Source organism: Cynocephalus volans, chromosome 13 (assembly GCF_027409185.1).
Source record: "Cynocephalus volans isolate mCynVol1 chromosome 13, mCynVol1.pri, whole genome shotgun sequence".
NCBI classification, from domain to species: Eukaryota; Metazoa; Chordata; class Mammalia; order Dermoptera; family Cynocephalidae; genus Cynocephalus; species Cynocephalus volans.
Genome location: NC_084472.1, coordinates 102,422,444 through 102,436,094, shown reverse-complemented (window position 1 = coordinate 102,436,094; position 13,651 = coordinate 102,422,444). Strand labels below are relative to the sequence as shown.

Sequence of the window (13,651 nt, the reverse complement as noted above, 5' to 3'; positions counted from 1 at the left end):
TTGGCTCTGGTGCCTTGTCACCCCAGGATGCTCTCTGAGTCCTTCTCCTATGCAAAATATATTTAGTGCTATGGGCCCAGTTCCCCTGAAATCTCAGTCAGAGATTAACACCTTAGCTCCGAAATTGCATCACCGTGAAAACAAAACGCCGTAGTCTACTCGAGGTCATTTTTGCTCTGATTAAAATTTTTATTGAAATCTCTCAAATGCACCAAGAAAGTTTTTGCAAAGGGGGAAAAAATAGCTAACAAATTCAACATGGGAGCTCCCTCTGCTGGTCTGCAGTAGGTTGATACGTTACAAACACATTCCCAGAGACAAATCTAATTTGCTGGAGAAGTGGACAAAAGACAGGTGTGTTGGGCTTTGCCTCAGGAGAGAAACACTAGAAGAAAAAAAAAATCCATGTCTCAAAACAGAGCACAACATTGCTAAGAAAAGCAAAATTACTTAAAAGCCTCTCCAAAGACATTATAAGATTTCCAGAACAAAAACTGAATTATCCACTAAGGGGAGATGCTCCATTTGGGCTTTCCCTTCTCTGTCCTACCGCCAGTTAATAAAGATTCTCTTAGACCCTTTGGGTGAAGTTTATGTGCTGATTCCCTTGTCTTTGCCTCCAAGTATCTTCTTATAGGCTTCCCATCTACTTAGAGAAGAAAGATCCAAGGAGTTGACGGAGTGACAAAGTTCCACTGAGGAATAAGTCTTTGGTGAGCCAACACCTCAGAGTAGAAAGAGCAAGGCCTGGGAGTCAGGTGACCTGGGTCTAGGCATGGTACAGCCACTTCCGACTTTGGGTAACTTTCTCCATCTTCTCAGGTCTGTTTCCTCATCTGTAAAATGGGTCAGACCAGCTGATCTGTAAAGCCTCTACCAATTCATTCTATGATTCTTCTACTAGAAAAATAAATTTAAATAACCATTACTTTTTCATGAAATCTTTAGTATATAGAGTTCAAGACTACATTGGGAATGACTCCAAGCAAGAAAAAGAAGAAGCAGGATTGAACACATGTATCTCACCAAATCTAAGATGGATGTGGCAAAGCCAAGTTGATTCTGGGCTGAGAAAGTGTCAAGATCAAAGCCAACATGGGCAGTGCATCCCATTAAGTCAAACGGCTGAGTCCATCTAATATTGGCACTGTCTCTCTCCATCCTTCCTTGCAATGGCACAGGCTTTCTAATCTCTTAAAACTCTTTGGGTCCTTCTCCCACCATATCCCCAGAATCATTTCTGATTTCATCCTTACATGAATGGAGCAAGGACAGATGTTATGGCCAACAGCCACCATTTCCAGTCCTTGGTAGCCATTATCAACTCTTGACTATCCAGGGTAATGGTGAAAGGCTTTGTTGTTGATTAACCAAACCCATGGATGTTGAGAAGACTATGCAAACTTGCACTGTTTCATGGTACTTATTAATATTTGTCTTAATTGCCAATTGATCTGAATCTTGGCATTCTAGAAAGAGGAGAGGAGAGAAGACATATCATCTACAGATGGGGTGGGGGTGGGAGGACAAACAAAAGGGGCTCTTTTAGTAGCTCCATGTCATCCACAAAGTTATCTGCAGCACACTACAGACATACTGATGACTCAGCAAAAGACACCCCCAAGTTTATGTTTTATACCCTCTCCCTCCCCTGTTACCTACCAGTTGTAAGGGTTACCAAACACCAACATGGACAAAAAGGAGAAAAGGCAACAGTGGGAGGGAAAGCAACAGGCACAGTTAATCCTGCTACTTTATTTTCTGTGCCAAGTGCACTCACTACCACCATGTACGTTTTTCTCTGCTCCTTGTACTGCTTCCTACCTCCTCTTTCCAGCACGGAGGGTAATCGCTACGGGGCCCAGGCACCAAGGGCTTCTCTTTGTAGTTGCCCGTATGGTGTCTGGATCAACTGGGAGAGCAGGCCCAGGAAGGTCGTCAATACACACACAAAGCATTGAAAACTCAGCTGAAAAAAAAATATCCAGCCAACAACACTCCTCACCCTATGGCTTTCGAGAACCCTCACTGGGGGCTGCTTGTAGGTGTCTTAAAATAGTGAGTTCTGTAGCACATAAAAGAGTTTTAAGTCAGAAAGAAGAGTTTTCTGCAAACTGTTTATTCATCCAACCATGTAAACAAACACTAAACAAAACAAACAAAAATCCCACCTGTCCAGCCTGACAATTTTTAAAAAACCAGGCTGAGTTACACATGCAGTAAGACAAATGAAATACTACATCCTGTATGTTTACTACTGATCAGCGCTCTCTGTGGGCCAAAGAATGAGTGGCTATTTCCAAAGGTGACTCTTACTATTGACGACTACTACTTACATTAAAAGCAAAGCTAAAAGAAACATTTTCTCCAAGGGGAAGAAAAGTGTTAGTATGTAGACAGTAATCTTTGTGGAGAATCAAGGGAGTTTGTTTATAAAACTTAGGCAATTCTTAAAAGAAAGCAAGCTGGTCAGAACAGAGATCTCTAACTTGAACTTTAATTACATTCTAGACACTATGTTGCACCTCCTTTTCTATAGGGCTTCCTAAAAATGCGAAAAAAGGAACCATTAATCTTTTCTGTACCATATGTAAGAAATCGTAAAGTCTTCCTCTTGGAAGCTTCCCCTTTGATTACTAGATTCTCATACAACACGAGAGCAAAAATCTCTCAATACACAGCAACACATGCAGCCGCACAAAACTCCTGCTACAAGTGTATGCCTCCCTCTGCAGACCATCCACACGACAAGGCACACACACCTACACTCTGGTGATGTCCTCTAGCTAGCTGGGAGCCAGGGAGGTAACCTTGCCCCAGTCTTTCATGTGTGATATGAGGGTGAGATCATTAGGGAAGAGAGAGGTGTCAATTGGGGCAAACATCAGGCAGTGGGTGATATCATTGCTGTCAGACGGTCCTCATAAGTCCTGGAGGAGTGTCAGCTTGATTTAGAGGGGATCATTAATCTCTTGAAAGTGGATCTGTTAGCTGGGTAGGTGTTAGTTGTATGGTGTGCTCTGGGGAACCAGGTTTGAAAGGACTGGTGGTGGAGTGAGTGAAGTCGTGGCCGATGGGTATAAATTACCTGGGCATGCAGTGAAGCGGGATAGGTGAAAGCAGGAGGAGGTAGAGCAGGCGCTAACTCCGCTGGGTACAGAGGGTACGGGGCCCACACTTCAGGGCTACTGGGGTAAAGTGCAGGCACTGTGAGCTCATCTGCAAGAAAAGAATAAGGTAAGAGTTAGTGGTTACCAAACAGCTGGTTTCAAATCAGAAAACAAAACACCCAATAACCCCGAGCCCCAATCATTGTCAGAAGTAAAATTACTCTCACCCTATGAACAGCCTCTTGGCTTTGGTCCCCCAAACTCTAAGCAAGGGAACAGTAAATACAAAACAAAAAAAAGCAACAAACATCTGCTGCCTGTCTGGCCTGCTGAGATCGCAGGCCCAGACTCCGCCTTGGACACTCTGACGTCTTTCCAACCGTAGGTGGGGAACCCAAGAACGGTGGGAACTTCCTGCACAAAACAGAAAACGTGGTCCTCTGAGGAAAAGAAGGAAGAGAAAGAACCAGTAGGAGATATCCCATGAGACCCACTGCAGAGTCTGGGAGAACACGGGCTTACTGGCAGGACCCCAACACACCAGAAAAACTAAGACTTGTCTGTTTATCAAGTATAATTACGACTGACAAACAAATCCTCCTCATCAACCGTTTTTCACTTAGCCTTCAGAAGTACAGGGCCAACATTGTGATTGCAGGGCATTTAAGATGTTAAAAAATTAAGAGAATGGAAGAGAAAAACCTTGAGCACCCTGATGAAAGTTAAGCTCCACGAAGATGCAAATGAGAACATTTACAGTTGCTATCTACCCTATCTTCTAGGGAAAAAAAGTAAGTCATGTTGCCAAATGCTTGGCTTAAGTGTTCCTTTTGCAGCTCCAGTTCCACTCAGGTCAAGCTGCAGTTTGCTAGACTGTAGGGCAAGTGCCTGGGCCTCACAATGTACCAGGAAGCAATCCATTAAAAGTAACAGCAAACACACGAGGGAGCTTCTCAGCAAAGGCAAAAATAAAATCAGTCAATAGGTATGAATTTGGACCCTATGAAGCAGCAATCTCAAAATGTGCTTTTATCACCTGTCAAAATCTGAATTCAAGTACGACAAGGACATCATCCAGGACTACTGAGTGAGTCAGGAGAAGGTGACTCGATAAGGCCATTAGTAACTCTGCCATTCAGGACCTTCCAGAAGTCTACAGTGCATCTGACCCAAGGTCACCAGAGTTGTATCACTCCTTCCCACCACTTAAGAGGCCATTCCAGGCCTGCTGTCTACCCCCCCATCCTGGGCAGGAGGCTAGAAACAGAAACTGCTTGGTTGGATTTGATGTGGGGATTGCCCTACGGAGCAACCAGAAAGTAGCAGAGCCTGCAGGTGGGCATGGATCTGGTAGGCAGGGGTAGGTAAGGCTTTCTACAGCCAGCCTGCATGGTAAGAATTTCTCACAGGATGGTAGGAAGTCAAGTGTTGACAGATAACTATCCATTCAGAGGGCTGCTTATATTCATTTTCAGAGATAACGGGATTCCAACATGTGGTTTTATACTGTGGCTTGCTGGCCTCTCTCCTCTTTTTTTAAAAGATGACCGGTAAGGGGATCTCAACCTTTGGCTTGGTGTTGTCAGCACCACGCTCAGCCAGTGAGCTAACCGGCCATCCCTATATAGGATCCGAACCCGTGGACTTGGTGTTATCAGCACCACACTCTCCCGAGTGAGCCACGGGCCGGCCCCGGCCTCTCTCCTCTTAGCAAAGCAGTGAGAGACTAGACCATAAGAGTGGACTGTTAGTTATTATTTGGACAGGGAAACGGTAGCATCATAAGCCTCTTTAAAATCATCAGGTCCACACCCCCTACTTCAAGTTCTAGGGTGTGTAGGTGTCTGCAGCCCAATGCTTAGAAACCCCTCACAGAGGGGTTGGGAGTATGCTTAATAAACGCCTGTGTTTCCTGTCCTGATTAGACCCAAGATTTCCACTAGAACAACTCTTGTGGGAGCCCTGCTAGTGGAAACTAACTGCTGCTAGAACCAATGCCTTGGATTTTAAAAAAACAACACTTCTCAGGAATGGCAAGCTCTTGTTGTTGTTATTGTTGTTGTTATTTTTAAATACCAGGCTATTTTAAAATATTCTGCATTTGAAAAGCCAAGACAGTCTCAAGCCCCAGTACACTTATTTCTAGCCTAAGCTTGTCTGGCCCTGCTGTGACAGCAGAAGATTGATATATACAACTGATACAGACTGAGAGAGGACCATCAGAGGGGTTGTGCTTGGCGGCAGCACGTCAGGGGTCCTTCCTCACCCTAAAAGGAACTGACTCAACTGGGCAAGCTTTTACCTGATAAGTGGGTGCTTACTTTGGAAAGTTTTAAAAAGGAAATTAAGTATGTCCTTTAAAGATATCTGATCCTAAGAAGATACATAATGGAGATAAGGTGGAATCAGGTTTAAATTTCATCCTGATTGATGGAATTTGTGATTTCAAGATGCTTGTACATTTTTATCCTAAAGCATCACTTGCCATTACATCCATACTGATGTTCAGAGACAATTCACTGATTAACATTTGTACAAAACCTAGCCCAGCAGAATATAGGATGTGCTCTGAAATCCCCTAAACTAAAAGCTGCTGAGTAATTAAAGAGTATGTAGTGAAGGAGAGACCTAAAAGTGATTAGGGTGCAGTTACACTTGTGAAGAAATCTGGAGTTACTGTAATGTCAAGAGATACGTAGCCGGACCAGGCCAGGATCACCTGTGGTGAAGCAGTTCTCACAGACGTCTACATTTCAGTATGAGGCTGAAAACTCTCCTAAAACACACACATACACTCCTTTGACGGAAGAGGGCATTTAAGCAGAATGAGCTTTTTGCATTTGTACACTGCTTTGGGTTACTAATGTGGTCTTTGGGAAATCACAAGAGTTAAAGGGATGGGTTTTCCGGACATGGCCCCAGCCCTTCACATGGACAAACTGGCTGAAGGAGCAGGCAGAGGCAAGGATTTCACCTTCCTGAATCATTACCCATCCTGCTGAAACTTAATAGGAAAAAAGAAGAGAAAGATTGCTGCCCAAGGTCCACATGGATACACTGGAGTTCAGGGAGGGGGTGACATTCCTCTCCACAAAAGAGGCTCTTGACCACCCAGAGCGAGCCAGGCCCCAGTGAACAGAAAGAGGGCAGATCAAGAGGCCAGGGCTTTTCTGTCTGGGCCTAATCCGACCCTCCTGAGAGGCTGCCTTTCCCATTACACCAGATCTGGCTACATCCTTTCTTCTTTTGCACCTTCTGAGGATAATATTGTTGAGGACTCACGATATACATCTAAATAGACCTTTTTCTTAGCGTGAGAATATGCAACCAGAAGAGCTCAAATTGGATTCTGAAAAACAAAGACTAGAAACTTCCAACTACACCCTCCAATCCCTTTGAAAAGAAAGAACTGCAGAGTGTCTGATGAAGGTTTAAGCCTAAAGAGCTCTGGAAGATCATCTACTCTGCCTTTTCATTTTTTTTTTTTTTTTCTTCCCCGTGACGGGCGCTCAGCCAGGGAGTGCACCGGTCATTCTTATATAGGATCCGAACCCGCGGCGGCGGAAACGACGCCGCGCTGTTAGCGCAGCACGCTACCGAGTGCGCCACGGGCTCAGCCCCTCTGCCTTTTCATTTTAAGATGAAGAAACAGATGCAGAAACGTCACACAAAAAGAGAAAAAGATGAATGATTCCTAAAACAACTGAGAGGAATGAGGAAAATCCTTAATGGACTTAAACGTGGCCATAAACCTCTGAGTATAGTTGAGAACACAGAGAACTTGAGTATTTATTTTTGCTTCCTGGAAATTTATATTTGAAAATATTCCACAGCAACCTCATATTCAACATATCCCAAACTAAACACACTCCTGCCAATGGCCTGTCCTCCTTGGTTCCACATCTTGGTAAAAGATGCCACCTTCAGTTGCCCAAGCCTGATATCTGGTAGTCACCTCATTCCCTCTCACATTCCATCTTTCACCACAGTCCTCCTGAATCCATCCCATCATGCACTTTGATCTTCATTACCACTACTGGATTACTGAAAAGTCCCCCAAAAGTCCTCCTGGCTGTCGTAATGACACCAAGACAACTTTAAAAATGCACAATTCAATCACATCCCTCTCCTCCTATGATTTCCCCTTGCACTCTGGATAGTTTCCAAATTCCGTACGCCATGGCCTACAAGACTTCACCTGACCTGGCCCTCGTTTACCTTTCGAGCCCCGGCTCTCACCTGGTTCTCCCTCGTGGACTGTGCTTAGTGATTTCCACTGCTTGACCACGCCTACTTCTCTCTCACCTCCAAACATCTCACACGCTGCTCCCTATGCCTTCCCTCACTGGCTTAACTCTTAAGAGGACTCCTCTTAAGATGCCACCTGCTTGGAGGTCTTGCCTCACCAGCCCAGTCTGAAAGAGTACCTCCTCTGTGCTCCACTGCACCCTGCACCTCCCCAATCACAGCAGTTACCTCTTAGACAGTAAACTCTTGTTCTTGCTTACCCAGTGCCTAGTGCAGTATTATTATCAGACAGTATCAAAGAGTCAGACATTTGCTCTATAAAATGAAGAAAGAGAAAAGTACACTTCCATCTTGCCTTCAGAGGGGGAAATCGAATTGTGGGTTAATTCAGTTCAGTGTGGGAGAGAAATATGTATATAAAGGCACTGAGATTTATTTACGGGCTCACAGTTAATTTACAGTGTCTGAACTGAGACTAGGCCTCAGGCCTCTCATCTCATAATTCAGGGTCCCTTCCATACACCATGCTGCCCTCCCTGGCGTGGGTGGTGCTCCCACGAGTGGTGGTGGTGAGAGAGTCCTTGGATGCAGGTGGTCTTTAGCTTTCAGCATACTCAATTTACTACAATAAACTCAAGGACAGAGTCTTACAGGACAGCTTGCCTGGTAGATGTATAATTCAGCCAGGAAAAACAGCAACCATGGCACAGCAGTCCCAAACATGATGAAAAAATTCCATTTTTAATAGGAAAGGAAAAAATCAACTTTGAAACAAGAAAAATAAATTAAGGACTCTGTTATCAATCGACTCTCACTTGCACACCTCAACGAGTAGTTGATCCATGCACGTTAAGTAAAACCTTCAAAACTCAGCCTTACAAGGCCCTCTGTTAAGGACTAGCCTATTAGGACATGTTCTTCTGGTGTTAGAGCTAAGAATGCAGCCCATGCTGGGGAGGGAGAAGGGAGGGAGGTTTTGGTGATGGGGAGCAATAATCAGCTACAATGTATATCGACAAAATAAAATTTAAAAAAATAATAAATAAATTAAAAATAAATTAAAAAAAAAAAGAATGCAGCCCATGCTGGCTCCCATGGTCCAGGGAAGTACACACTACTTCCTGTAATGGGGTGAATAGTGTCCCCCCCAAATTCACACTTATTTGGAATCTCAGATGTAATCTTTTATGGAAAAGAGGTCTCAGCAGATGCAATAATGTAAGGATTTCAAGATGATGGAGGCAGAGATTGGAATGATGTGTCTACAAGCCAGAGAATGACAATACTGCCACAGCCACCAGAAGTCAGGGAGCCTCCAGAGGAACTAATACTGCTGACACCCTTACTTCGGCCTCCTAAACTGAGAGCACATATTTATTTTAAGCTACCTAATTTGTGTTAATTTGTTGTGGCAACCCTAGGAAATTAATATAGTTCCCCTGGAGGGTCATACACCTTCACTGGCTCCCCAAGAAGGTAAGCGTAGGAGAAGACTTTTATGAGAGAAAATAATGAAACAATCAGGTGAAAAGCTCAAAGGAGGTGTTTAGCACCACCCAATATGAATCACCACAATAACTTCTGTCTTCTGCACAGGGACCAACCATAAAAGGTGCTGGTGACACAAGGAGAGATCAAACTTGTGCTCAGCTCTCCACCACTTCTACCTGCTCTTTATCACAGAACTTGCCCATTTCCATGGCTTCAGGATAACTTTTAGGAGACCTCATAAATCTATAGCTTCGAGCTCTACTCCACTGTAAACATCCCAAACTCAACACATCCAACAGCGAACTCACTGTCACTCAAAAACCAATTCCTCTTCTTACCTGTAACATTCTCCTTTACTCCACTTACTCAGGTTAACAGGCTCCTTCAGGACGGTCCAAAGGTATTGGGTTATCTCAACAGATCGTTCACAGTCAGGTACAGATCGAACTCCTTATTCTACTCTCTCCTCCCTTCTCACTACTGCACTTGACTGTCTTTAAAAAAAAAGCCACCTTCACCTTCACATGCAAACAACTGCTAAGTCCTAGTAACAATAAAGGTGACAAACATAATGAGGCAGTAGTAATGATAACAGCAGCTCATGTTTACTGAGCACATTGTAGTGCCAGTGCTCCTTGTGGGAGATACTAACATTAACCCCGTTTACATTAGGAGGAGGCTGAGGCACAGAGAGGTTAAGTATCTAGTCCGGTAACTCACAGCACGTGACAGAACTGGGATGTGAATGAATCAAGGTCATGTGAGCCTAGACCCTTCACTTCTGCACTTCTCAGCCTCTCCATGTTGATTATCTCCATGCATTAATTATAAAGAAATCTTCTTGTATGTCTTTCTCACTCTTTTCCTTTCCACCCCTACTTCTACTACCCAAATGCAGGTTCTCACCGGGACTGTTTTAACAGCCTCATGACTTTAACTTCCACTGTCTCTCCACTCCAGTATTTCTCTCAAAATACACACTCTTTAAGCAACTCTTAAGTCTGCAGAAATGCAAACAGACTCACAAAGTAAGTGTGCCAAGGAAATTCCAAAAGCAAAGTTGTTCTTGATTAAACTGGCCCAGAGTCACCTCCAGTTAATGATTTTCTGCCATTCCTCTTACCAGCCACTGCTCCCACGGTCCTGTGCTTTCCTTACTGCCTAGCTGTTTGATGCCAAGAAACCATCCAAAGCAATCCATGGTTTTAAAAGGATCTAATCCTTGATCTAAGAGTTGAAGGGAACCCAGAGCATGAGGAGGAAGAAAACTGTTCCTCTGGGAACTTGAGTCACTACTATTACCTACTAATGTTCATCACATTGGGACATTTTCATTCCTCTTCCTACCTGTGACCTGCAGCTGCAGGGATGAGGGTTACCCAGAGTTTCCCCAGGCAAGTCCATTCCTAGGCATGGGTGGATTGCAAATTCAAAATATCTGCTGGCCTCTCCGAGAGCCTGGATTTCTTAATGACTGCAATCAAACTTGAATGTTTACAGGGGATATATTTCCAGAAAACACTGGTTTTATATGCAGCGACCAACATAAGAACATTGCTTAGCCACATTCTGTTAGAGACCTTGGTAAGCTTCATGAGCATAGAATTCTATTCTGTCATATTCCCTAATGTGCCTGGCACAGAGTAGGCCCTCAATATTCCCGGAATGGCCTGGCGGGTTAGCTCAGTTGGTTAGCGTGCCGCCTTGTAATATCAAGGTCAGGAGTTCAGATCCCTGTACTGGCCAGCCACCAAAAAAAAACTTTTCTTGAATGAATGTGCTCTCCCTTTTACATAAGGTACCCTCCTTCTCTTTTCTAGTCTCGAACTGTACCGTCAGCTAAAGTGTTTCTTCTGCCTCTTTTGTTGCCCACAACAGATTTTTCTACCTGTGGTGGATAATTTAGATTATAAAGGGATTTCAGTATTGTACATGAGGGTGGCTGTGTGGCTTGTCTATGGGACTATTTACATGCTGAATGGTAATAACAAGGATATTTATACAGTGCATACTTTGTGCAAAATGCTTCACAGACCCTAAGCTATTTCATCTCTAGAATGTCCTTATGAGGTTTAGTACTGCTATTATCATCTCCACCTCAGAAATGGAGGAAGCTAACCAAAGGCTTGAAGAGATTAAGTGACAGGCTCAAGGCCATGCAGCTAGGAGGGATGAAGCCATTGTGTGAATATAAGCAATGTGGCTCCAGAGCCTGTGCTCTTAACTGCTACATTAGAAGGTGAATCTACCATGATGGTTTTGTCCAGCCAACAAACACCTTCTCCCAAAATGACAAAAGCTTAATTTCCTAATCAGGTTAGAAAGGACAGATCACCACTTAAATTTCTTTAAATTTTTCTTAAAATTTATTTTTAAAATCTGTAATAAAAAGAAAAGCATATCCATAAGCTAATTTTGACATGAGTTCTACAAAAATTAGTTAGGAGACATGCTATATGTATAAAAGCACCGAGTAAGAGAAAAATGCACAAAAAAGTGCAGGTTTAAATCAAAGAGATAATATATGAGAAATGTCAACAACTTGTGCTTTAATGAGAATAGTAGAGGGAGTAGAAAGTAAGGAAAAGAAATGTCTTCTAACATTTAAAAAGCAGTGTTTTAGTAGAACTTTGACTTGTCTCTCACTCACCTCTTCTGGCACACGTGTTATTTGGTGAGGGAGAAAAAGTCAAGGAAGAGGTACGTGTACAAGAATAAGGGAAGGCATAGGTATTTTTTTAATGAAACTGCTGCTTGGGTACATCTCTATCTAATCTGTAAAAGAGATCATCTACAAAGGCCCCTGAGTGCAGGGTCTGTGTCTGTTCTGCAGGGCACTGTATCTCCAGTGCCTAGCACAGTACATTATTATACAGCAGATATTCATAGTTTTAAATAAGTGCTACATTAGGCATAAATCTTTGAGTACATCTTTTTTTTTCTTGAGATAAATTCTAAGAGTGGGATTACTATGTCTGAGGAATGAGCACTTTTAAAGACCTCTACATCTTGTTGTGTTAAAATATTTCAATGTACTTCCCATAAGACATAGTTAATGCTCGTACCAACTTTTAACATGACAATACTAGGAATCATCATTAAAAACAAAACTAAACAAAAACTGACAATTTTATAAGCAAAACTAGTCTCTCCATTATTTTAACGTACACTTCTTTGATAATTACTGAAGCTGAATGAATATAATTTCAGTTTCTTAGTTGGAACAGGTGCTGCCTAGAAGAGTATTCATCGAGGCACAACGCTCTCTTGAAAATCCAGGACAGACCAAATATCCTTCCTCACAGCTCCCATTACAGCCTATGTGTACTCTGATTGCTTGCACCTATCACTTACACCGAAAATGATCTCTTTTTGTATCTTTCTCTTTCACCAAAGTAATCTCATATCCCCAACATCTATGTCTGGCACACAGAAGATACTTAATAAGTATGTAAAATTAAACTGCTATTACCAAGTGCCTGCAACTTACTTACAACTAGAATGAGCAGGTAAACTTGAGAGCTATATAATCAACCCAATGATTTACAGTTTAGCACATTTCCTTGACTTTTAAGAAAATGTCAGTCTAAATCTGCAAAGGCTCTAGTCCTTGATAAAAAGGCAGAAACTTTAATAACTTGTCACAGTTATCAGTTTTAAAGACATTGACATTGAAATAGGGAACAGATGAATCAGAACCCCAAAATACATTTTCGAAGCACAAATAACACAAATTCAGACACACACATAAGCATAACGACCTATGGGCCATGCAAGGAATTCCTGGATAGAGTGTGTCCAGACGGAGCTCCCCCGCTCCTCCTCCCTTCTCCTGCTCGGTGAGCTCAGCAATTCTACCCCTTTCTTTTGGTTTCCCATTTAAGCTCACTGGTTGGCTGTAGGATACCTGCCCTTGATTTACCCACATGGAATGTCAAGAACATTCATACACAATTGACAGAGCATGATATCTTGGCTGTACAGACTGCAAAGAGGAGAGATGGGTGGGCCACACTGGCAGAACCTCTATTACCCCTTCTTCCCCATTCTCTGCTTTTCTCTCATGTTGGATCAACCCTGGTCTATAGTCTGCTGTTCTGGAAATTATTCTGAGTTAAATAGGAGTGGCCATGTCAAAAAGTTCCAAGCATACTTTCTATAACTCTAGGAATGTATCCATCTTTATGAAAACAATGAAACATAGGTACTAGTTTAAGGTAACATTCTGTATCCCAAGGAGACTTTTCCAATCTTGAAAAGGAAACAGCTGATAGACTAAAAGGTGTCAGTCTTAAATAGATGGTAGACACCTACTGGAGCAAAATGCCATTATTTCTACAGATGAACAGTTGAAAAGTTTTACTGCTTTTCCTATTTTCTCAGGTGATATTATAATTATAATTCAGACTCACAGGAGTTCAAATTAAAATTGCAATTATAAAATTGAACAAATCAACGAATGCAGCGTGTTGTGTATAATTTATCGCCTTCTTGACTGAGGTGGTCTTGGCTCTTCGTTGCAAGAAGAACTACAGCAAAAACCTCACCCTAGCGGCATATCCTTCTTCCCCACCCTCCTGGATGTCCCTCATGGAGACATACATCTGACTGCAGTTGGAGAATGCACTAAGTACGGCCAGGGTCCGTCACAGCCAGGAGTACGGCCACTGAATGGCACGGGTGGTAAACATCAAAAAAAGCCCTCATATGAGCACGCTTTGCTGAACTATTCCTGCTCCAGCCTCTGGAGGCTGCCTGGGGAATGAGAGCAAGACACAAGACAGTGAGAAAATCTACACCTC

General features: G+C 42.9%; 1 protein-coding gene across 2 annotated transcripts in view; it reads right to left on the bottom strand.

Moving 5' to 3' along the window:
- Nucleotides 1-13,651, bottom strand: part of RBPMS (RNA binding protein, mRNA processing factor) — a 171,699-nt gene that overhangs the window by 25,195 nt on the left and 132,853 nt on the right. Inside the window, exons 6-7 of one of the 2 annotated variants that reach the window (XM_063077248.1) lie at nucleotides 3,089-3,219; nucleotides 182-385 (exon numbers count right to left, since the gene is read on the bottom strand). In XM_063077248.1, the coding sequence (XP_062933318.1) occupies nucleotides 254-385; nucleotides 3,089-3,219 (263 nt within the window). In that variant the 3' untranslated portion in view covers nucleotides 182-253. Of the gene's footprint in view, nucleotides 1-181; nucleotides 386-3,088; nucleotides 3,220-13,651 lie in introns of those variants that run through there. The other variant, XM_063077249.1, reaches the window with a different exon arrangement.